Source organism: Anser anser (assembly GCF_964211835.1).
Source record: "Anser anser genome assembly, chromosome: 6".
In the NCBI taxonomy this organism is placed as follows: Eukaryota; Metazoa; Chordata; class Aves; order Anseriformes; family Anatidae; genus Anser; species Anser anser.
Genome location: NC_139726.1, coordinates 3,162,793 through 3,188,756, shown reverse-complemented (window position 1 = coordinate 3,188,756; position 25,964 = coordinate 3,162,793). Strand labels below are relative to the sequence as shown.

Below are 25,964 nucleotides of genomic sequence, written 5' to 3'. Positions count from 1 at the left end.
GGGAGCAAACATATTTTGGGAAAGTATCTGCGAGCTTTTTAATTCTGTTAAGACCAAAATAATGATAAACAAGGATAATAGTTACAAAAAATTCCCCCTCCCAAAAGAGTCCTAGAAATCCTAATTTACTCACTGGTAGCTGGTTTCACTAAATAGAAATACAGTAATTTAATAATCTTAGCGTAGCAGTTTTCAGTAAGGAAAATTAACTAATTCATTATTGCTTATAATTTGCTGAGGCATAGCTGCCATATTTGTAAAATCAGCATGTTCAGAAAAAAGCAACTTTTTAAATGAATGTTCTTTTTTTTTTCTTCCTAGATACATAAATGATACAATTACTTAGCTCCCTCTAGTGCCAATTTCTGAAATAAATTTCCCACTAATGACTGTATTCACCAATGTAATCATAGGAGCAAATTAAAAATTCACTTGGCAATAATTAACTAGTGAACTCTCAAAGGATTTAGTAAATTGCCACGAACTAAGGCAGAATGCAACTAGTGTCACAGTTACAAAGAAAGGTCAAATGTAGGCTTTTGCAATAACAAAAATATGACATCAATGTTCAGACATTGTGTAGTTTGAACAATCGAGGCACACATGCCAATAAAGAATAGCAGTCAGGGAGCAGTGATAGTAAATGCAGTAGCTCTATCATTCCTACAGCATTTGCAATACCATTATTAAAGTTGTATTCATTCTTTTCCATTTGCAGACTTCATTTCTAAGGCTTGATAATGCAGCTTTCGAAAGATACTCCAGGCTGAAATAGGACACAAACCTAAATATATTTTCTTGTATTTGTTTGGATCATTGTTTTTAATATTAGCTAGTTTAAAAAAAAAAAAATCCTTCTTTTTTTTTGTTTTCTCTTTTAAAATAGACAGTTTATACTTTGCCTTAGGAAATGTCCAAGGCACAAATGGGTACAAAACAATGTCACATATGGTCACTCTGTTCTAAGGTTCTTCCCTTAGCATCTTCTTTTGGCCCTAGAGGACACTGAGGTAGATCAAACTATGGTATAACCTTGCATGAGTATTCTAAAATAATAATGATAATAATAATTAATAACAGTGGTAATGAAAACCATGCAGATATGCAGTATATCCTGAGGAATGACTGCACTCATTCAGATGTTGGAGGAAAGAAGCACCACCAGGGCAGGAAGGGTCCTCAATCTGTACTAATGGTATGGCTCCTAGGAGTTACCTTTTAACTAAAAATCACCATAAGAAACAGTTCTTTTGTAAGAACATTGGGATTTTTCTTACAATTTTGTCTTGGTTTTTTCTAAGCTTGATTCCTAGATTTCTCTCTTTTTGTAACTTCATACCACACACTTCAAGATGAAGTAAATATTCTCTGTATAGAACATATGCTGCAATCGTTTTTTATTTGGAGTTTTAATATAGTAGCCATTCTGTAAATACAGGTCTGTGCTTAATCCTGAAGAAATGTCACAGCCTACCAGAAAACACGTGTGCGTGCTACAGTAAAAATTCGGATTCAAAATTCAGTGAGATAAAACTGAGGACTGAGTTGGGTTGAGCTCCTGTCAGCATAAGAGTTTACCCAGCCTCATCTCTTAGAGTTCCCAGATTATTTAAACATTGGACTGGGTCATGCGATTGCCCAATGGTATGGAATTATCTCTAAAGCAATCACTTCCAAGAAAATTCATCTGTTTTGAGCTACACAGAATATAAATCCATCAGCTTTTTACAAGGTCTCCTGGACCTTGCAGTGGCACTGAAAATAATAATAATAATAATAATAATAATAATAATAATAATAATAATAAAGCTTTTCCTATACAATACCAACAACAACAAAAATATTCCGTCTTCTTATTTTCTCCTTGGATTTGCATATTAAACACCTGTCCCACATATCAAAGCAATGACAGTAGCCAACCAACAGAGCTGTAGTAGCCCACAAAAATGAGCCAGAGCATTGAGCTTCCTTGGGAGAACTGTGTTCAGGGCACACAAGAGGGCAGCTGGGCATCCCCAGGAAGGGCAGCCTCATCTCTGCAACACACAGCCCATCAAAATGGTCATCCTCAGGGAAAACCATCTTACTTAGACCTTTCCCATCTATGCAGTCTCTGTACCTTTTTCCCAGCTGTTCCAGGTGCATTTCTCTGCTGCCGGGGGGCAGAGCAGCCCAAGTGCAAGTAGCTGCGGCTGCTTACAAAAGGCCAACTACTTTTCTGCAAGTGTCAGCCTCAGGGTGTTCTGTAAAAACTGAACTAAACATATATATTTCAAAAAATAACTAAGACGTGAAGTAAGGCTGGTTCACAACCTCCCAGTGAATTGATCCAGACTTCAGTCACCTTTCCTGCAGGAAAGCCAAGTCTCGATTCCAGGCTGAGGAGGCCTAACTTCAACTTCCAAATATTACTGTCTGCTGAGTTAAAATAAGTAAATAAATAAATAAATAGATAGATAAATAAATAAATAAATAAATAAAACCTCAAAAAAGCAGCCAGTATCTTTCCATTCCAAAGCAACTCAGAAGGCTCTCGGGTCACCTCTGAACCACCAACGACATGAAGGCTGACCTCCTTAAACCTCACATCGCTAGGCTCATTTTCAAAAAAAAAGCTGTTCATATTTGTAGTCATCCTGTGAACTCTTGTCAGCAAGTTCATGTTCTTCCTTGAAGTGCAGACACTGGAAATAAAAGAGCAGCCCAGAAGCCCTCTTACCAGCGCTCGGTGTCTCTGGTTGATAGTCCCCTTTTGTAATGTGGGGATTGCATTAAGCTCCTCGGGAGGGCTCATGTGAAGCTGGGCTGGTCCCCAGGAGGCCAGCAGGTCTCTGGGTCGCTCAGCCAGGGCAATGCCCAAGCCTGCTTTCATTGCTCTCAGATTTATTGCTTTCTCATACCTGGCTTTTCTGAAAAATATTTAAAACATAATTTCCAAGATATCTTAAAAATAACCATTACATCTCGTAGGGTTCCTCACCTGCTTCCTTTTATGCTCTTGAGCAGAAGTCAACTGGTAATATTCCAGGTGTTGTTTAATAGAAAATAAGCTTTCATCTTTTATCCCTACCTGTCTTTTTATTTTATTTTCCTAATCTTTTTAATGAAACAGGTAATAGTAATTGATTTTAATATTCCAGTCATATAACCACCTCCATAAAATGTCCATGCTCCTATCGATACTATGCAAGTGTCTCCGCCTCCTATGTATTCACCTCTTTGTTTAGAAGAGGCCTAAATAAGAAAAGATCTAAATTAACATTAATTATAGTCTACAGTTTTTCCAGCTCAGCCACAAACATCCTGTATTTTTAACTCCAACCTCCCCCCCCCAGATAAATAAATAAATAAATAAATATTACTGCAGTTGAAGAATAAGACATTACAAAGTGGTCACTATCTACGGTCATTAAAAAATATATTCAATACTTGGAAAATGCTCTTATCAATAGTGAAGTCCATAATTTATAACTCATAGGACTCTTCTGTCTCTCTCTTTATTTTTATTTTTATTTTTATTTTTATTTTTATTTTTATTTTTATTTTTATTTGGCACTGCCAAATAAAGTTTTATAATAAAAATAAAGTTTTATAGTATATACTTTATATAAAGTTATTCCCTACACTTCTCTTCATAGCAGAAAAAACATATCTGAAAACCAAAATTATGACTTCTCCCTCACTTTAAAGAATGTGTCTTTCTCTCATTTAGAGACAGACATTAAAAGCCACACGTAACAAGTGGTGGGATAAGCTCCCTCCCTCCAAACAAACAAACAAACAAACAAACAAAATACACTGCTTGCTCCTGGGGGAAAACCAAAATAAATAGATAGATAGATAGATAGATAGATAGATAGATAGATAGATAGATAGATAGATTAAATATATATATATATATTACTCCTTAACTTAAACTTATTTGAAACTTAAACTTATTAAAATTACTCAGACTTATTAGTTTCCTGCAAAGACGCACAACAAAGGTATTTTAAAAGCAATATGGTCCTCTGGAAAGTTTGTTAAACTTGTTAAATTAGAAAAAGGTAAAATCCATAATGTATGGCAAAACAAGAAATTTCAAAGCATGATAAAATTTTAGATAGTCTCCATACAAAAGTTTCACACAAAACTGATTTCAGTTGAACTACAGAATGTATTTTCAGTTTCAGAGTCAAACCTCTTATGTATATTTTTGAGGTCCAAATTATTCAGTTGGTGATTTTTCAGAAGTGCCAAGAACCCTACCTGGAACTGATATCAACTAACAGCATCTCAAAAATCAAGTTATATCTATATGTACCCAACTACCAACACTGGTCACAATTTTCTATTACATTTTTTTTCCATGGAAAACTATATTTTATTAAAGTTTAAGGTTGGTCACACAATATATCTTTACTGTACTATTTTACTTTCATTCAAAAACAAAATCCACTTAAAAAAATATATTTATCTACTTTTGTTTTACAGTTTTTCAATGCTGTAAACACCATTTTAAGTAAAATTGAGTTTTTATATTCAGAACGATTAAAACCAAACAATTTTCCCTGAGATTTTCTACTCTTTTCAGTTTATTTGACAACATCTTCTTCATATAACTGCATTTGTCCAACTTACAGTATTTTAAGTGGAACTGTTTAACTCCAGGTACTCAGTTTTGAAGGCTGCATGTTTTCTTGTATAAGGGTGCAAGATGACTAAATAATTGTTTTAATGAGAGTTACTAAAATATTTAGCTGATAACTTCTTTAAATCAACTTCAAACATGTAGTACATGTATTAGTTTTGCATTCTTTCTTTTTAAAAACTTTATTGATCTTTCCTTCTTTTTACTGTGCCTTTTCTTATTGTGCATTCTCCTTCCTTCTTCATGTCTTGCTAATATCCTGTTATCCATTAGTCAAAATCTTTGTGCATTTTATTTTCACTATTACTTCGATTTTGCTTTATATTTCCATTTTCTAGTTTCCTTAAGCTTTTTGTCTAGAGCTTTGAATTAGCTCACCAAACTTTCTTTTATTCTTTCATATTTTTGTTTTGTCATATATGCTAAGGTTAAGTTTAATTTGTCTTTTACTTTTTTCTTGGGGAGAAACTGAGGATGAATTGAAAGCAACATGTGTGTTAGGAGGGAAGGCATTAGTCACAGTTTAAGCAACAACAGAAGTTCCAGTTGTTTGATACTGGTTCAAGATTTTTTTTCCCAATATGGTTAATGCAAACAACAATAAGAATATGTTAAAAAATATCACATATAACCTCTGTGGCTTCATAAAAGCTCTCCACGGGCTTTTGGAGAGATGGCCTACAATCCCTCTCATCTTTTCTAAATTCCTCCCAGCAACAGCAGTTGAACGATCAGGATCCTTTCCCTATAAGCCCATATTCACCTCCTCTTTTTTTTCTAAGCAAACCATTTTGACTTTAAATGAGAAACTTATGTCCCACGTATACACTCAGAGTGGTCTGAAAACATTTAATTTATATTTTCTTTCTATTTTCTTTAAAATGCAGAACAGCCTTTAAGTGCTAACTGACTGTGTTCACATATTTCAATGGCTCCTTTCTGTGGTCCATGATTCTATTTAAAAAAAAAAAAAAAGAAGAAGAAGAATGAAAAAAATCAGTGGCATTTGGTAATAAAATAGTGATAAAGCCTATACACCAATATCACAGGAGTGTTCTCCATGGGCTGAATTGATGAACTGTTGAACATAATTTTATTAAAAAGAAAGGTGCATTATAGATAAATTATACAGCAATAATTTCTAAAATGCATGATACTTTTTCCAGTGCTGCCACAGCACCTGCTGCTAAGTATAAAGATGATTAGCCACAAACTAACCCACTACAGAATTATTATCAGTATATATTTGTGCGATGAAGAACTAATGGGAATTATGCAGATTGCATTTCCCTTCCTGCTGAAGGCAACCAACCTTCACCATCAACAGCAAAATGAAAACAGAACTCAGCTGTGGAAGAACAACACAGGAATAGATTTTATTTTATTTCCAAATATGTATTGTTGATTATTTTGAGACTTTAAGACACGTTTCTTTTTCACATAATTATATGACAAGCCGTCCAGTATAATTTTTAAAGGCGTACAAAATTTCCCGTGCATTTTAATGGCTTTAAAGACATAATAACTCTACTGCTGCATGTATCAACCAGTAAACACACATCAAAGCAGCTTTTAAGAATTATAACGTAATCAGAAGGTGGTGCAAATCAGTAGCGATTGGCTTCCTTAATCTGATTAGAAGTGCTGCTTTAAATGCTCTGCCTGCAGTCAGAGGGTGAAAGCCGGCTGCTGGTTGACTCCTCTGGGTGATGCCCTGCCTTGGGATGGGTGTCCTGGGGTGGTGCTGGCTCCCTGCAGGGGGGGGGGGAGGATTTGGAGGCCAGGCAGGGCCTCCCGATGGCTTCGTGGCACAAAGGGGCTGCTGAGGCTGCCCCATCTCGGGGGCCTCTGCCCTTCACCGAAATAAGGGCCGTTCATTTATCAGTACTCTGTCTGTACTTTGTTCACCTTCATCCCCTTCAAAATGAATTGTTGCGAGCGTTATAAAATTAGTAGGAAGTAATGTATGGGCAGAAACAAAAGCAGGACTACCTAGAGTCATGTTTGTATTTTCTTAGGCAGCTTCTTCAGGCACAGGGGAAGTGGCTGCAGGATGTAATTTGCTCTGCTTTGATTTCTTGTTTCTTTAAACTTTTGCCAAAGGTGATAGGAATGCCAGATGCACATTTTTTGGTACGCTTTAAAATCCAAATAAATACAAATAACATATAGTTGGGTTTGGTGTTTCCTTTTTTATTTTTTTTTCCCCCTCTGGAAAAAGCACACAGAAGAAAGAAGGTATTGCCAGTCTGTCATGAGAGCAGCCACAATGAGGATTCAGTAAATCTTTCTTAAAGAATCACTTACAGAGGGATTGCAAGATGAAGAAACATTTTTATGCACATGAAGAGATGTGTAATCAGTGGTTTTCTTTTGTACTGTAATTGATGCTTCACAAAATACATTTACTTGAGTACCGGTATTTAATGTTTCAGACTGAAAAAACAAATAGGAATGAGCAAAAACAAACAGAGTGAAATTCTCAGATGATCGGCTTCATTGCATAGGTCCTCTATGGTTCACTTGAATCAACTAAATACTCTGAATAACTTCGTTCAACCTAAAACACTTCATGCCAGTAGTCTGAACTTTTACAGTCCTTGTACAGAGCGAGTAAGATTATTTATGTAGTGTTTTAATGAAAGCTGACCAGGATATCTTCAAATGCCTTTTTATAAAGCAGAATATTTAAAAATACCAGAGGATAATTTACTGTATTATAGTCAGTGCGTCGGTTCATTATATCTACATGTGCAATTTAAATTCCTTATATCCATGGAATATTCTTCAGTAATAGCCTGAAGTATTCAAGGCTTGAAATGACTAGAAATTTTTTTGCACATGCTGAAAATATGGACTGCTTACTGGAAAGGAAATCAAATGTGTATTTGATTAATTGATGTAGTCACATATTAAAAACTTTTGCTTTTTATCCCATTAAAAGTAACACTAATGAGCAATGGCTGTGACCTTCAAGTGGAAAGCCACATGTGCTTCAACCCCTCAATATTTACCACCCAAATTTAATCTTTATAATGGACACCTTAAAAGGAATCTGATAGAAAATACTAAGAGCTGCTCCAAAAGTAAAACACTTAAGGAAGATTTTGATTAATGCCTCGTGATTAATCAATTGATTAATATAGTTTTCAATACAGATGTTAGGACACTGTCTACTTTAATCAACCATCCTGAAAACAGTGAAGACAAATGATCTATTTTTCTGTCGATTGAAAAAAGAAAGCCTATTTTAGCAGTTATGTAAATTATAAGAGAAACCTTCCTTACAATGCCCAGATTTTCCTTTTTACAAAAGCCTTAAACACTAGAACTGTTAATTAGGGAAGTGTCATCCTTTTGGGCAGGAACTTGGTATAAACCTAAAAGAAGTCACACATTCAGCCAAATGAGTGCACTTTTTTAAAGAAATTGTTTTAGAATTGCACTATAATCCATATTTAAAGTCCCTCTCCATGATATTTTTTTATTCGGAGACTGTTTCTAATTTGTGATTATGCTTTCTACCATACTAAAACTGAAATCTTTATTCCAGTCAAAAATAATCACCCTGTAATTACTGTGACAAACTGCCCAAGCTGTATCATTGTGGCCATTTCGACTAATGATATTGTATTAGAATGCCTAGCAATAGACTTCAAATGGAAAATATAATTATGTGCATTAGTTTGTCTAAGCATTTATAAGATCACATATCCATCAGTTATCAGGTCTCATAAAAAAAGCCATATATCACTGTCACTGCTAGTTTTGTTATTGGAAATGTGGGCCGTTATGAACTCAGCTTAAGATGTGTGTCTTAAATTTCACTTATTCTGTTGTCCAGTAAATTCATGTAAGCTGAACTCCTATAAAATGAGCTGAATTTTCAGCTGATGGCACAGCAACAAATTATTTGACAGTCTCACCAAACACGAACTAAATGTTTATGGTACTATTTAAAGCTAACAGCCTTAATCTCGAAGATGCGGAGGCTCATGTTTAACTTCACACACTGGACTGCTCACTGGGCATACAGTTAAGTGGTTGCATACATCTTCGCTGAGCTGAGTCTTTTCTCTTGTTTTGCAAACCAAAGCAACGTCTGAGCAACCTCTTTGCTTCCTGTAAAAACCAACCACCTGACCCAGCTCCAGCTGGTCAAATTGCAGCTCTGCAATAGCAACTGCCTCAACTTCTGTCATGCTCTTTCTACACATGCTTTTCTTTGAAAATAAATAAATAAATAAATAAACAGACAATATTTTGCATTTTGAAAGTAAATGGGATATGTCACTTCAGTTTACAATCCCCAACATCCAAAAGCCAAAATGGAAGGAGGCCAACATTTTCAGCTACCAAAACCCCAAATAGAAATAAGGAAAGCCAAAACAGAAGAAAAAAGGTATGGCTATCTATTGAAATTCTGGCACTTGTTTTATCCTTTAAACAAGATGCAAAGCAACCCTTTTGCTGTTAAGAGGCATCACAATGGCTCTCGTGGATGCCTGGCTGGAGCGTATGTCAAGGCAGTATACATCCCCCATCATCTGATGTCATATTGTTGCACAACTAGGATAAGTTATTACATCATCTGTTATTACATAATAACAATGACTTACCCTCAGAAAATATAACTAACATTTTTCTTCCACTTTTTGGGTCATCTGAGATGCATATCTGTGGTTTCAACACCACGCTTAAATAATATTGCTTGCTGTATTTTGGTGCCAGCATAAATTTAAGCCATCCAAACAAGATTGTATATTTGAACTGACAAAGAATAAATTATTTGCATCTGGCATAACTGATGGTTGTGTCAAAGCCCTGGCATATAATTCTTAATCTTATAGATGCCTGTTTACTTGTGCACAAGATAGCTGTGCTGAGCCTCTTCCCAGAACAATTACCAAGTTATTGCTATGGGTTAGCCTGGAACTTCCAGGGGAAGCAGTGTATAAATGCAGCAATCCTGGAGCAGTCTGGAAGGCATGTTGTGAATTAGAGATCACCACTCTGCTTTTTCCTCTGTGCTCCAAGTAAAATGGGAATGGGAACAAGTCAGGCGGGTGCAGAGCTACAGGTACGTCTTTTGCTTCCACATGCTTCCCAGCACAAGTACCCCCCCAAAACTATGTAATTGGAGGAGAAATGTTACTTCCTCCATGGCTGAAAAGGTGCAGTGATAATCTACCCTGTGTAATACAATATATTTTTTTAATGAAAACTGTCTTTCAGTGGGCTAGGGTATTTTATGGTTGGTTTTAATTAATATTGATTTTACATGTTTAGAAAGAAAATCCAACAATTCAGACCCGGGAAATGCTTAAGATATGTTGTTTTTCTAGGAGAATTTTCATTGATTTTTATTAATCCTGTAGTTTGCGATGGCTGGGTTTTATCTGCTGTTGTGTATTTTATATTAGGATGCTAAAATAATCTATTGTATTTGATATTCAAATATGTAATAGAAGATATGTGAACTACAAATCCTCAGAGGGACCTTTCTAGGATCTACCTGTTTTGCCCCAATAAAGGGCTGGGGCCTTATTTTGAAAGATCAATAGGCTACGAAATTTTAGCCTCCTTATTAGCAGAATTAATTTTAAAGTGGCAATATACATCCTAGAAATTTGTTTCATATTAAGAAGTCCAGATGTTTTTGGTCTCTCTGTCTGACATTCCCACCATCAGAATAAATTGTATTTCCAGACTAATGTAATAGATAAGAGATATGAATAAATCTCATACAGTTCAGATGATAAAATTAACATGCTGATGATATTTTAATGTTTCCATATAATCAAGGGGGCATGGATCATGCCTCCACCAGTTCCAATGTAATTCTGTTCTTTAATCTTTTCTCAAGGAAAAAAAAATAAAGAAAAAAAAAAAAGAGCATTAGAGAGGATTATACAGTAAACAGTATGTGCTCCAGTCTTAAAGCAAGTTGTTTGTGATACGGTTGAACGGCTTTGCCCAAAGGTATTGCGGCAAAGCAACAAATACACTGGAGACTTGGGGTCAGAAGCAGCATTCCTGCAGTGCAAGTGTGTCACTTACACATTGTAGCTTCTGGTGGAGAAGATCCACTGATCTGGAGAATAGTATTAACATATCAGAATCACTCATCATCCATATGACCTTATGCAAAGGACACAGAATCATGCTCGTCTTACACACAGGAAATTTAACTGACTTTAAACCTAAGGCAGTCAGAACCTGGCCCAAAATGCATCTTTGGGCTTGCTGGAGCAGGGCATAAGGGAACTTGAAATAAAATGGCATTTGGTGACCAAAGACAAACTAGAAACAAAGACATCAAAGACAATGGGTTAAAATAAAAAAGAGTGAGGGGGAGAACCAAGCATGTCGACTAACTCTTGAACATAAGACGTATTTGTATTTTGCCAAAATTATTGCCATGTTTTGGCATTCATCAGGCAGAAATCTCAAAAGGAGCTGAAGGGATTTGAAGACACAATTCCCACTACATTTTGATGCTGCTTGGGTATCTAACTGACTCACATGGCTTTAGACTCCAAGTTTTATTCTTTAATGTAAGAAGCATCAGGATGTGTCTGTCCCCTTTATATATTTCAATGGAAACATTAATCAGTTCCAGGACTAAATGGCACACTTTGAAATTGATAGTGCATTACTTATCTCGCTCTCTCTATGTTTTTTTAAGGTAGAGACAAAAATATTTTTTTTCTGAGCTTAAAAAAATGGATGTAATTAAGTGTGAATATCTTTACATTACATTGACAGAAAAGAAGCAGATGATCATATACTACAGTGAAGATCAACACCATGAATGTAACATTCAGAAGTGAACAACCTTAAATTTGTATGTTGAATCCTCGTCTTGTCTCCTAAAGGCATTTAAACTCCAAGTCCTAATACATGTTTGAATTTTCACATGAAAAGAATTTGCCACCCTGTTTACCATCATTTTTATGAAGAATCCTAATATTCCTTTAAAACTGACAATTATCTGGTGACATTCTGAGGCCTAAAATTTCACATACAAATAATCTAAAGAGCTGTAATGAAGGTGAAGCTAATGGAGATCAGCTGCCAGCTATGTGTACAAGCCATCTCTCAGGCAATGCTGAAGGGAGAAAGAAGCAGGCACAAATAGCCAGAGGTTCCTCTGGAAACTAATCTCCAAGTCTTATCCAGAATCAATACATTCCCCGGGGAACCTTCAGAGTATTAATATGCAATATGCAAAAGCATACATGCAATGAGAAAGTACATAAACACTGTGTTAGGAGAAAAGGAGCCCATCAGACGCATATCTCAGTAAACGAAACCAAAACTTTCTCTGTGGTAATTTAGCCCTTTTCCCAACGTACCCTCACAGTCCCTTATAGGAATTCCTCCTTACCGTGCCGGTTTCTCCACAGCAGGGTATTGAATATCAGTGAAGGGTAGCTTTGGGCCCCTGACATGCTGTCCCTAGTCTCTCAAGACCTGTAACTGCATTTCTGGTTCCTGCCTTGGTCATGAGGATTTTACCTTTATTTTGAGATAAGGGGCAGCTAACACAACTCATCTGCTGTCTGCTCAGACTCACCAGACAGGTCTTTCTATCCCCTACTGCATTAGGAAAACAGCTCTGTAGCAGCTACCCTCAAGTACCTCCCAGCATTTCTCATCCAAAATCCTCAGTGCATGGCCCTCTACCATAACACACACAAAACGGGAACTTTCTGCAGCAGCATGTCTCCTTGAGCCAAAATATTGCTGCAGGATGGTCTCACCTAACTCGATCGCAGGCAAGCAGCCAACATTGACATGGGATTGAGTTATAAACTGGCAACTGCACTGACCTGGGGTTATCACGGGCAGAAAGCTCACAGGGGTCGGTTCTTGCAGCTGTTGCGAGCTCCTTTCCCACCAGACGGCATCGCCGAAGGACACTGCAGAACACTGGCCTTCCCTGGGCAAGGAACACGAAAGTCACAGACTTTATTTGATGAAAAATGGATGTCTTTTCCTTATTAAATCAAATAGTCTTTGAAGAATAGGCAATATTGCCTTCACCTAAAACACATATACAAGCAAACATATACAAAAAATAATAAGTATCACGTGCTGGGAATGAAAGTACCTGGAGATCTTTCACCATCACTGGGAAAGCAATTGGCACCACAGTTTAAAACCTCCCATGGAAAAAGTATGTATCAGCATGTAATGTTAAATAAAACATATATATATAATATATATAAAATAATGAATTTTTCATAGCACTGTGCACTAACAAGAATCATTAGTAGATTCCTCTTGGAGGGGAACTTAAAATAAATTCAGTGCTTTGCTGTATGAAAGGGAATAAGCTCTGAGTGAACTACCTTTTCCTATTACCCTGAAAAGACCAACAGCATATGCTAGAAACACAAAGGAATAGGAGACATACAAGCTTTTATGGAACATGTCCTGCTACTTTTTTAATTCACCAGCACATGAAGATGTGAAATCATAACATATTAATGCCATCTCACTACTTTCAGCACCCGTACATTTCCTTTGATGTAAGTAAAATAAGTGATATTATACAAGAAAGTTATTGTAATTAAAAGCACAGATAGAAACTATTTTAGCAAAACAACAGCAGCAAATAATAATAATAACAATAACAACAACAATAATAATAATAAATAAATTAATAATAATTAATAATCCAACTGAAAAATTGGGAACCTTTTCATGCTAAAGAAATCCCTGTAGCTCTACAGGTGCTCTGTAAGTTTAGCAAAAACCAGCTCAGGAGGGAAATAAAGGCCAATACGAGACTCAGAGACAATCCACACAACAATTGTTTTACACCATTTAAAATTGTTGTTTCCACATCAGAAAAAAGAGAATACTGGAGTTGTTCTTGGGGGTGTACAGAGATCAGAAAGAGGATGCACAGGTTTGAAACTAGCTTTACATTCAACAAATGCTTTAGAATTATTTCAGTTTTTCTACTGGTGACCAGCATACTTGCACTTTCATTTTCCCATTTAGCTTTGCCTGACCTTTGAGAGCTTAACCAGAATCGTGCAATTTCCACTGGAGCCCAGGTCTCTGGTGCACGGCACGTCGGAGTATAAGCAGTGCTACCAAGTGCACATGTAAGGTGCTGCAGAAACAGAAAGCTCAACCTTTTGCCTCATAAGTCATCTCTTTCAAAGTGATCTAAGAACACTAAACTCTTCGAGCAGCACAGCACATTTTAGACACTACAGAACCACTCTGAGCTGTCAGCATATTTCCAACAGATTGATGACTTTGAAGACCTCCAGTGTAGAGGGTAATGTTAAGGATCTGCAGTTACTCAGCTAAAGTTGAGATGAGGGATGCCTTCCTTCCAATCTTGGTTATTGAATTTGAAAACCCTCATAGGTTTTGCTGTCAGAGTTGTTGCTTAAAACTCATTATAGGAATGAGTTGAAAAGGAATGATTGGAAAAAGTTTAAAGGAAAGCAAAGATATATCTTTATCTTTTCCAGGTTAACACAGTGAGAAGAAATAGAGTTTAACAGAAAAGTAAAAAATAATTGTTATGTTAAATTCTTATCCTTAGAATAGCATTCTTTACAGCCAAATACTCCTTAATGTAGAAGTAAATGGGAGGCAACACATTTTATTATACAAAATTTTAACATAAGAAGAGGCTCAGCGTAACCTCAAATGCAACTTACACATTGTATTTCACTGATTTTCCTGTATTTCACAATGAATAGCCTTCAACACCAGCCAAAAATAGGCAACATAAACTGTAATATAAATGCCAAGTCAAAGCAGCATTAGAAAGCGTAGCAATAAAAACATTTAAAGATTTCATAACTTGTTACATTTGAAAGAAAAAAAAAAAACTATAACTCTATCACTATAATTCCTTCTCATTTTCTGCATAAACCCATCTATGGTACAGAAGTAAGATGTTATACTAACCATCTGCTTCCCCACTTCCTCATCTTCCTTCCTTTACTCACCTATAACTCCTCAAACTAATTGCCCTGTCAATTTGGCCTTCGTCATTCAAGGGATCACCACATAATCAGCACTGTGTGCAAGGACTGCTTGCATTTAATGAGTAAAAAATAGCAAAAACGTGAATTGGAACATATGAGAAATATTGGAATAGCTGACAAATGTAATGCATACACCGTGAACCTGGCTGTATGTCTGGAATTTGGGGAGAAATGTAGTTCTAAGAAATAATACAATAGTGAATAAATACATCTCTCTAGAGAGTTGTTTTATTGTACTAGAAAACTGCATATTTGTAAAAGACGAATAATAAGTATGTTTTTTATTAAGTGTAAGGAAGGTAGACTGAATAGTCTAGTATATCTGGAGTGGAAAGCTTCACACTAAAAGGGATAGTTTGAATGCTGCTTCTTCTATTGAACTTTCATCTGTGACCTAAAACTGAGGGTTGTCATATCATTCTGACACTGCCAACTGTGAGGTCCATGGGAAAAGCAGGACTTCACAAATCTTCTTGAGAATGAACTGCTTAAATATCTCCTCCAGTGGCATTTACTTTTGCTAATGAAGGCTGCCCTTCTTTTCTTCCAACTTCCTAGAGATACTTATTTCCTCACCCCCTAATCAAGCTTCCAGTACCTTTTATGAAATCTCCAGCAAGATTTTGGATAGTTCCAGCAGGACCATTAATTATCTGCAAAATGGGCTCATAAATTCAAGCAGTGATGTATTGCTCTCGCACCTTTTTCTCCCTGCAGTCGTGCCTGGAGGACGGCCCATCCCTGCCTACAGCCAGCGGTCCTGGCAGAGGGCTCACCTGGGGAGATCCCACCGCTTACCCCCAACACCCTCTAGAGCTTTTACTTCTTTGGTGAAACACGGATGTAAAGTATCATGTACAAAACAAAAGGCAAAGCTGCTCACGAGGTCTTTTTCACTAATCTTCATATGACAATGCAATCTTTAATGAATCAATCAATGTAAAGTCTCTAGGCAGGAAGGTTCTAAACTTGCTGTCATAAGTAGGCATTTAATTTTGATTTACTGAGGTAGTTATTGCTTATTAATCGGCTAACATTATGAAAGCTGTGTGCGTGTATGTCAGTTATACGTTAATTAGTTAGTATAGTAAGAGATACTAAATAGCACTAGAAGCTGCCTACACGTCCCTTGAATAAATTTAATTACAAGGCAAGAAGTTCAGGAGTACATTCTTCTATAACGAAGTTAACATTTGTATGGGAAACAAATTATCCTGGTAAGGTCTTCAGACAAAACATGGTTACTGGAACTCAGGTAAATAGTAGTTATATGATGAAACTGCATGTAGGGAAAAACAAAAAAAATCAAGCAAATATTTTACGTCAGTAAGCTCATCAGGAATGTGCAGGAGAATCAGAAGTTAGCTCATTTCAGAATTATCCATACGTTATGACTGTGATTTAATTAATTTTAATTATAAAGCTGGACATGCCATATAAAGACAGGATCACATCATGAATTTCTAATTCCCAATAACTTTTAGTGGCCTGCTGTATCTCTCTATGTATTAATTTTCTCTTTAAATGTTTCTCTAGAATATTCATCAGATGCAGTTCAGGGATGAAAAACCAAACATTTCCAGTGCTTAACCTACCTTTTACTCTAGCAAACCATCCTGTCTATTATTTTTATCACACTGACCATAATTTATCACACTGACCATACTGCTTCTGCAGCAGGAAAATAGCCCAAGACTCACAAAATTATTCCCACCGGTAAGAACTGCACTTGGTCCAAGTAGCCACCTTTGCTTGCCTCACTTTGCCCACCACTCTGTGTTTACATTCCCTCTCCAGCATGGACTAAAAATCAACTTTCTTACTTTTGATAATTGTTTTGCAAAGACACTTTTGGGTATTTATGTAAGAATATGATTTCTTTGAAGGTAATCAGATATTTTCACTTAAGCAGCATGCTTAAACCATTTGTTGCAGCTAAATGCAGACCCCAAGGACTAATTTCACTGATTTTCCTGGTGCTCCCTTAATGCAACCAGGTGACAACCCTGTGAAAGGGTGGCCCTCCTGCCTGGTGAGCTCATGTTCTTTTTCGACTTCTCCTCGCCAGCTAGCCCGTTACTTGGTGAGCCAGTCAGCGCCTCTCAATGCACACACATCCTGGAGAGTGTAAAAACAAGTAATAGTCTGTGTCATATGGTGACAAATACAGTTCAAAGTACCATTATCACTTGTTCTCATGGTGATAATTAATCCCATCATCATTATCATAATGAGAAACCATGCTCAGAAAATGCTGATTGAAAAACTCCCATATAAAAAATACAAGTCATTCATTGCCCCATCACCCTAACTGATTCTCACATTTGCTGTTGATTAGCACACAGTCTTCCAAATAATTTTTATACCCCAATCCAAACTTTTCTAGTGTTCTTATGTTTCACTTCATGATTTTTTAAAATGTTCCACTCTAGCATGAAGTGCTAGGATTGCACTTTTGTTCATTAATTTATGATGGATCTTTAATCAGAATCTTTTCCTGATTTTGCTCCACTCCCAGTGATGTGGTGACAGAGAAAGAGAGAGAAATAAATGGGGAGGAAGAGAATGAGAGAGAGAAAGGAGATAGTGAGACAGAAAGAAAGGAGAAGAAGGAGGGAAAAGGTGGAGAGGAAGGAAGGAAGGAAGGAAGGAAGGAAGGAAGGAAGGAAGGAAGGAAGGAAGGAAGGAAGGAAGGAAGGAAGGAAGGAAGGAAGGAAGGAAGGAAGGAAGGAAGGAAGGAAGGAAGGAAGGAAGGAAGGATACAAAAAAGGGAAAAGAGGAAAAATGTAAAAAAGTAAAAAAAGGAAATAAGAAGAAAAGAAAGGGGAAGGGAAGGGAAGAAGGGAAGGAAAGAGAAGGGAAGGGGAAGGGAAGGGGAAGGGAAGGGGAAGGGAAGGGGAAGGGAAGGGGAAGGGAAGGGGAAGGGAAGGGGAAGGGAAGGGGGAGGGGAGGGGAGGGGAGGGGAGGGGAGGGGAGGGGAGGGGAGGGGAGGGGAGGGGAGGGGAGGGGAGGGGAGGGGAGGGGAGGGGAGGGGAGGGGAGGGAAGGGAAGGGTAGGGAAGGGAAGGGAAGGGAAGGGAAGGGAAGGGGAGGGGAGGGGAGGGGAGGGGAGGGGAGGGGAGGGGAGGGGAGGGGAGGGAAGGGAAGGGAAGGGAAGGGAAGGGAAGGGAAGGGAAGGGAAGGGAAGGGAAGGGAAGGGAAGGGAAGGGAAGGGAAGGGAAGGGAAGGGAAGGGAAGGGAAGGGAAGGGAAGGGAAGGGAAGGGAAGGGAAGGGAAGGGAAGGGAAGGGAAGGGAAGGGAAGGGAAGGGAAGGGAAGGGAAGGGAAGGGAAGGGAAGGGAAGGGAAGGGAAGGGAAGGGAAGGGAAGGGAAGGGAAGGGAAGGGAAGGGAAGGGAAGGGAAGGGAAGGGAAGGGAAGGGAAGGGAAGGGAAGGGAAGGGAAGGGAAGGGAAGGGAAGGGAAGGGAAGGGAAGGGAAGGGAAGGGAAGGGAAGGGAAGGGAAGGGAAGGGAAGGGAAGGGAAGGGAAGGGAAGGGAAGGGAAGGGAAGGGAAGGGAAGGGAAGGGAAGGGAAGGGAAGGGAAGGGAAGGGAAGGGAAGGGAAGGGAAGGGAAGGGAAGGGAAGGGAAGGGAAGGGAAGGGAAGGGAAGGGAAGGGAAGGGAAGGGAAGGGAAGGGAAGGGAAGGGAAGGGAAGGGAAGGGAAGGGAACTGATCACTTCTTGCACAGGAGCAGCCAGGCCCCTGACAGCCTCTCCATGCCCACATGGAGTTGGACATGACTTGAGGACACACCTGGGTGGGACTTGGGCTGGAGGCATCAAGACAGAGCTGCCAAGCACGTCAGTGCTCAGAGGCCTCCATAATCTCCATGGGTGCTCTGGGCTCAGGCATACAGAGGGCTGCAAAGCCAAGTAAACTCTTCAGATCTTGATTGCACTTTTGAAATGCAACACAGACTCTCAGTTCAACTTTTTATACTTCTTTCCGTATTAACGGTCTGAACATAATAAATAATCCATGCCTATCATGGATAGACTACTCTTCAGCAAGGCTGATGAGGTAAATCCAGACTATATTAGGTAAGCTTTACGTGTTTATAGGCCTCAAATTCTTCTCTAGTGTAAGCTCACAATTAGACATTGGTAAACATAAAATGAGGTTGTTAGGATGTCATATGCCACTGGGAATAGGGCATATGCCACTGGGAATAGGGCCCTATTTGTATTAGGCCATACGCATACACAAAAACCAGTGCAATGCTATACGATGCTACTCTTCAAAATCCTTTAAATCAAGAACATTTCTGAAATATTTGCTGCATATAGAATACATCTACATTCTCTACCATATATTGACATGGAATGACCTGGTACTAGTTGAAATTATAGGATTGCACTGCAAAAGAAAAAAAAAAAGATCAGCTGATCAGAGTGGCTTCTTCGAGCATTGTATCTGTTCTGAATATATTAATTCACTCTCAGCATAGTTATATACATACACACAATCATTATGTGATAAATTAAAGAGGGGCACATAATAAGCTTAAGTCATCATAAATCATATAATAAACATCTGAATGAGAAAATTTAATAAATGATATGTTTCCACAACAACTTCATCCCCTTCCATTAAATCCATATCCCCCTAGGACTTGTTCTAATATTCTCAATCCCTAAGTACACATCATTTATTAGAGGATGAAAAAAAAAAAAATAAAAAAAAAGGAAAAGGAAAAAGCACAATTTACCCTGCCAGGACATGTTTCTTCCCCTGACTTTTCACTCTGGCATTTTCTCTCATGTGTCCAGAATTCAGCTTCTAGCCTATGGCTCTTCTGGATGGAAAATAGTTTCCTGCTCTGTGAAAACTTTCTTAGTTTTAAAAATGTCTCGAATCTGCATCCCCAATACAAAGTGAATGGGTGAACAGGATAGTCACAGGGAAAGACCATCTTGTGGCTTGTTACTTCTTGAGGCCAGCAACTTTGACTTCTGTTGCCTACATCCTGAATTTCCAGCCAGCAAGAATTGGCTCAGAGCTTTCTTTAGCATGGGCAGAAACTCCAGGTTTTCATATAGCATCTGACACATATATTACAAGAATAATTTTTTTCTGCTAATAGGTTTGTTGCAATAAGATCTATCTTTGCTAGAAATAAACCTTTTTCTAGCTTACAGCTTTCTAGTTCATGTTTAGCTTCAGAAAGAAAATGAATGTTTCTGTAATATAGAGAGCACAATGGGATTTAGACCATCTTCTTCATGGCACTCCAATGTGACTTTGGACAAATCACTTTTAATCCCGTGTTGCCTAGGTGTCAGAACTGATCTTATTTAACAATTTTGATAATTATTTTGACAGAGAATGCTAGTATTCCAATTACATTGTTTTCATGACCTGAATTTGGAAGGCATTGCCAACCCAAAGGAATACTGGACCCCAGGTAAATTAAATGAGACTGGAGACTGCAATGACAGAAGCAGGATAAAATTTAGTAATACAAAATTGCAAGTTCATGAATTTAAAGGCAAATAATCAATATTTCTACTGACAGCCTGAATTTATTGCTTGGAAGAAAGCAAAAAAAAATCACAATATTCTGACTATAAGCCACTGATGTAATGCATCCATGAACACAACAGAAAATTGTACATCTTATGACAGGGAAGGAAGAATGTTCTCATTAGCAATAGGAAAATTTTCATACTGTTGTACAAACCCATGTTAACACTATGTCAGGATTACCTGGTGCTTCAGATTTTTCACACACAGGAAAAAAATGGATCAAATTATGGAACAGGGATTCTTGGGTAAAAGTCCAGCCTTCCTTAAGTGATGAGAATGAAACAAAGGGCTCTATTTAGCCCAGTAAAATGAATGAAGGCTGGGGCTAAAACTATTTTAAATCTCTAGACAATGTTGGCGCAAATATGAACAGGCATTCACTGGCTACAGATAAATTCAGCCTATTAGAAGAATATGTCTAGATGACATCGTCAGGAAGGAGAGAAGTTCTCCTATAGCAGTAAGCAGAGGCAAACAAATGATCTGACTTTAAATTAGTTTGGTCAGTTCATGAACCCAATTCCATCGTATGATGGTCTGGAAAAGCTGGGGACAGAATTTGATAGCCCATGCTGTCACTTCAAAAATGTTGAGCATCTTAGCATTTCGGCTGTACAAGTTGAGTGTATTGTTTGAGTGTTGAGTATTAGTTTTTTTGGCACTTGTTTGAATTTGGGGTGTCACATAGGAAAGATATCTACATTCCATATGTATTCTCATAAAACTAGTATAGTACCTAATGCATGTATAAATATAGATACTTTACAGATACTACCCACATGCACCCCTATACATTATGCATTTGGAAGAAATTCTTTACTCAGAGGCTGGTGAGGCACTGGAACAGGTTGCCCAGCGAAGCTGTGGCTGCCCCATCCCTGGAGGTGTTCAAGGCCAGGCTGGATGGGGCTTTGGGTTCGGTGGGTGGTTCGGTGAGAGGTGTCCCTGCCCACAGCAGGGGGTTGGAACTAAATGGTATTTAAGGTCCCTTCCAACCTAAACCATTCAATGATTCTATCATTACACCTAGGCACATGCTTACTAAGAATGGACTTCCAAATGGAATGTAAATACAAGTTTGAATTTCCTAATGTAAATATCACATCATCTGATAAACACGTGTAAAAGAGCATTTCGCTATTTCCACTAGTTCTAAATACAACTAACAGTGTTCATCCATTTTGCTATCCAGCCAAACTGCATAGAAAAAAATGGGATGTTATACTGATTTTTTCTTACACTAAAACCTTCCATCTTTTGTAACTAACTCATCTGATTTCCACGATCATAAAGAACTGTATAATATTAAATTATAACAACAGCAATCAAAGGCATGGGGAGCAAGAGGATTCTCAATTGCAGCCCATGCATCACTCAATATCGCCACAGAAGAAGAGATTGAAAAGCACATCAATTCACATAACTTCCTCCCAGTGCCCATTGTCTTTTTCAGTTTCTAATGATGCTGAAGTGTCTCCATGATTAAAATTTAAAGGCTTCCCAGTAACCAAGTAATTTGCCCAAAACTCCTTATCTAGCACTCACCATGAAGACTCTGATTTTAATATACCATTAATCAAGCTCCAGCCAAGTTTACTACTGATACTTTCAATTACAGAGGAACTAACTTCATTCTTCTCTGTGTGTCAGTGAGACCACTTCCTTGATTAGCCATAGACCCTAACGACAGACGGGTAACGGAGTCGGGTTTGATGCACTTACCGAAGGAACTATTTGTTGTGAATTACCAAACAGTAAACAGAATTGGATCTCTCTGCTGCAGGATATACTTCAGCCAAATTTTGAGCTGTACTTATCCTATTATAATAAAAAACACTAACTGATTTCAAGTTTTAGAGTGTAATAATAATATGTGATTTGATTAAATGTAAATTAATGCAATGGTGAGTTTAACAGGCAAGTTCTAAATATCAGCATATTTTACAACACAAACATTTACACAAATGTGCATGATGCGTGCTTAATTTAAGCATATGAATAGATCCACACTCTTCAATAGGACATCTCATGCTCTAAGTGATGCACGTGCACAAGTGATTGCAGGATCAGTTATCAGAAAATGATCCCCGGTACAATTTATAAGAATTCCAACAGATTGCAAATAGCTATGATTTGTCACACAACATCTGGTCTCTTCTCTCCGCAATCAAATGGACAAATGGAAATAACAATACAGACTGTGAAATCGCAGCTTGTAAAAAACAATTAGAGGGAAAGGGACCCGTACCTTACCCTGCCAGTGATGGAATTTGCACAGGACTGGCTGGCTCAGCTAACAAAGAGTCAGCATTTGTTTGAGCTGGAATGCGATTTCCACAAAACAAGGATTTCATTCCAAAGTTATACACACAGCTACAGCAAACACTTCAGGAAAACCTCAGGCTAAACAGGATCACAAGTCCCCTTAGCGCCCCATGAAGCACCAAAAGCTTCTGCAAGACAGAGCTGCTGTAGACTGCCTGATGGACCGTCAGAGCACCACGCACCTCCATCAAAAAACTAAAGTCATCTGAGAGGTTACATTTACAAATATCCAGCACAGAGCTCAGTTTATGCAAAAAAATAAAATTAATAAAAATTATATATATAAGTTTTGAGAAAAGAGGTTAAGAGAGTATATAGTCTATGTTAACAGCAAAGGAGATAGATTCTCATTCCTAACTTATTCCAAGTCTCTGGATGGCACCGATTGCCAGTGATCTTGATTATTTGGCTTATCTGACTAAAAATAAGTTTGATATTTAAGAAAAGAGCAATGATTCTATTCCTTGAAATATCTGAGTTTATTTTCCCAAATCTAGCTTTCACATACGAGCAATCATTCTCAACAAAATCTACCTAAGTTTTCACTCATAAGCATGCTTTGTGGTACGTGAAGGCAAAACCCAGCACCTCTTGAGGTGGAGGCTGCAGGTACATGTGGGAGCCTGTTTTATGAAGAGGAGAGAGATTTTGGTAGGGTAGCAGACTTCCTCGAGAATTGTGACTACAGAAACTAAAGATTTGAGTTTTTTTCAGACCATGAGCAAATCTGCTCCTTTGGAGGGCCCAACCTTGCCACCGAACCCCTGCGAAAGAAACCCAGCACGGCTTCGCAAGCAATGAGGACAAGACAATGTTTAGGCAAGAAACTCAAATTTTTTGGTATTAATCCAAATCAAAGTCCCCACATTTCTACTGCTTACTATTCTTTCAGATTTTTTTTTTTCTCCAGCAGGAATTAGAAGTATAAAGTGGAATAGATGAGGCACAAAAAAAGCACTATGATTTTTCCTGAAATTTTACTTCATCCCAAATGTAGTAATACCTTTTTGTGAGATTTACAATGTTAACCAATTCTTTTCTGTCAACCAGCAATTTTTTGGCAGATCCCTTTTGCATGATTCATGAAGGACCAGTAAAAGGCTAATTGTTCAAATTAATTTGCGTAAATGACTAAGCAAGAGATAACAAAATTACATCTGCACTTGTTTGGCAAAGATTCAATAGCAGCGGCCCTGTACTGCCAGCTGCTTCCAGACAACACTCTCGCAGAAATTAAAAGCTACAAATATTAATTAATACACTTTTTTGGTACGTTAATTTGCACTGAAAGGTTCCGGAGTACAAAACTGCTGAGAAGATGAACCATGATAATTAGAATTAATGGGATGGATGCATGTTTTTTGCAGCTGAAGTTTTAAAAACCCATGAATGGAACTGGGAACTTGGAACTGACATTCTCATAAATCTCTATGATAATGCCGCTATTAGTATTAGAAGGATTAAGTACTGTGGCTCCGGCGTTATCCATCACATGACACGTTGTATCCCATCTGTCACTGCAGCAGCTAAGACATGATAGCTGTCCTTGAGGAAGCTGTATGAAAAGCTTTGGGAATTCAAGGAATTGTGGTGCTGAGTGTCGGGCGACAAAATGAATCGCTCAAACCTCTGACTCTCAAACAGAAATAATGGCCGGTGCTCTGTACTTGTCAGCTTAGTGCTGTAACAAATACTCCGGCTGTGGTATCTGTATTTAAGTTAAGTTAAGCAGTCTGAATTATAGATAAATCAGGCAGAAAAAAAGAACAGTCATAGATTTTTATCTTTAACTCATTTCTGTCTTTGCAGGTTGGGATGTCTCTGGAACCGTCTCTACTAATATGCACCTTATTAATTTTGCATATTTTAGGGCAGCGAACACAACTGGAGCACTGTTCAGTACGTTGAACTAAAGCTGAAGTTTTACATGAAGTCACTAATGAGACCATTTACCTGCTTCACAATATTATCTGCACACTACCATGATGCAAATCCCCTTCTACATGGAAACGCTGTCATACAAAAATTAAATTTTAGATACGTTCTATCTTGAAATTTTGTCCGTGAAACTAACTTTTAATTTTTGTAATAGAGCTTTCCAGATGTTTGAAAAACTGTTGCATTTCTACATTATTATACAAATACTTTACAGGCACACATATGCAATGAGACTGTGCTACCCATCTTACAAACGTTTCAAAGCTAAACACAAGTCATAGAAAAGGAACTCTTGAGCTTTCAAAGTAAGAAATTCTTAAATAGTACTTTTACTTCTATTTTTAATGATACCTATGTACATATGCAATATACTTGGTGTGAAGGGATGAACTTGAAGGCATGTCTAAGAAAGCCAAGAGTGCAGAGGGGCAGTGGGACTGTCTCAGGACAGGGCAGCTTCCTCACCTTGTTTGTGCTGAGGTGACCAAAGCAGGCAGAGCCTATCTAAAAACAACCCTGTGTGGATACATACTAGAGAGTAGGCTGCTGCCCTCCACCCAGCATGTATTGCCCCTGGGCAGTTTGGCAGAAAAAGATCATGCTTTCACAATTCCTTGGACCCATGGAGGCTTACCATGACATCCTCTGTCTTCTTACAGGACAGTCACACCTGAATTCAATCCCTTCGGCTAAAGACTTTGCAGAAAAACAATCTTTTTTCTTTTTTTTTTTTCCCTAGGAAAGTTTGTAAAGTAATGCCCGCAAAGGCAGGTGACCAGCAACATAATTTTATCCCCTATTTTCTAGTGTGCCATTTTAACAAGCTCCCATTGTTATTATTCCTTTACTCTCAACCGTTGGATCATTCTCCTACATTGAGGTAAGCGTGTTTCTACTCGTCTTTGATCTGCATAAGGTAAAAAATAAAAATAAAAATAAATAAAAATAAAAATAAAAATAAAAATAAAAATAAAAATAAAAATAAAAATAAAAATAAAAATAAAAATAAAAATAAAAATAATAAAAATAAAAATAAAAATAAAATCTGTATCTGGACACCAGCTCAAACTGGGAACACAGTGGAGGTTGGTGGTGCTGTGAGCTCCACTCTCACTCCCCAAACAGCAGAAAAAATAGAGAATCCTTAGTTATATTCAGTTATATTGGTTAGTTATATTTATATTCATTAGTTCCTTCACCTCAGGAAGGTAAGTATAATAGAAAATGCAGAAAAATAATGTAAAATCAAGAATGTTTTGTATTTCTGTAGCAACTTCCACCCAGAAATTCCAAAGCACTTCCTAGACATTTCACAGGTGTCTGTAGGTTACAACCTCCAAAACCCCAGTGAGTTTACCATTGCCACTGAAGTTTTTCAGATTGGGAAAAGAAGCATGAAGGGGACAGAAGGCCTTGTCTAGAGCACAGGTCACCCCACCACAGGCAGGCAGTGCCTCGGTGCTACCCAGGAACCTGGCCCAGAA

The 25,964-nt window shown here is 37.8% G+C and overlaps 1 protein-coding gene across 3 annotated transcripts in view; it reads right to left on the bottom strand.

Moving 5' to 3' along the window:
* LOC310901250 (uncharacterized protein) overlaps positions 1 to 25,964 on the bottom strand; it is a 721,588-nt gene that overhangs the window by 481,312 nt on the left and 214,312 nt on the right. For 2 of the 3 annotated variants that reach the window (XR_014585668.1, XM_083840541.1), the window contains exon 3: positions 12,466 to 12,575. Coding sequence is in view for 1 of the 3 variants with exons in the window: in XM_083840541.1 (XP_083696667.1) it covers positions 12,466 to 12,575 (110 nt within the window). In the remaining 2 variants the exon portion in view is untranslated. Of the gene's footprint in view, positions 1 to 9,186; positions 10,725 to 12,465; positions 12,576 to 25,964 lie in introns of those variants that run through there. The other variant, XR_014585669.1, reaches the window with a different exon arrangement.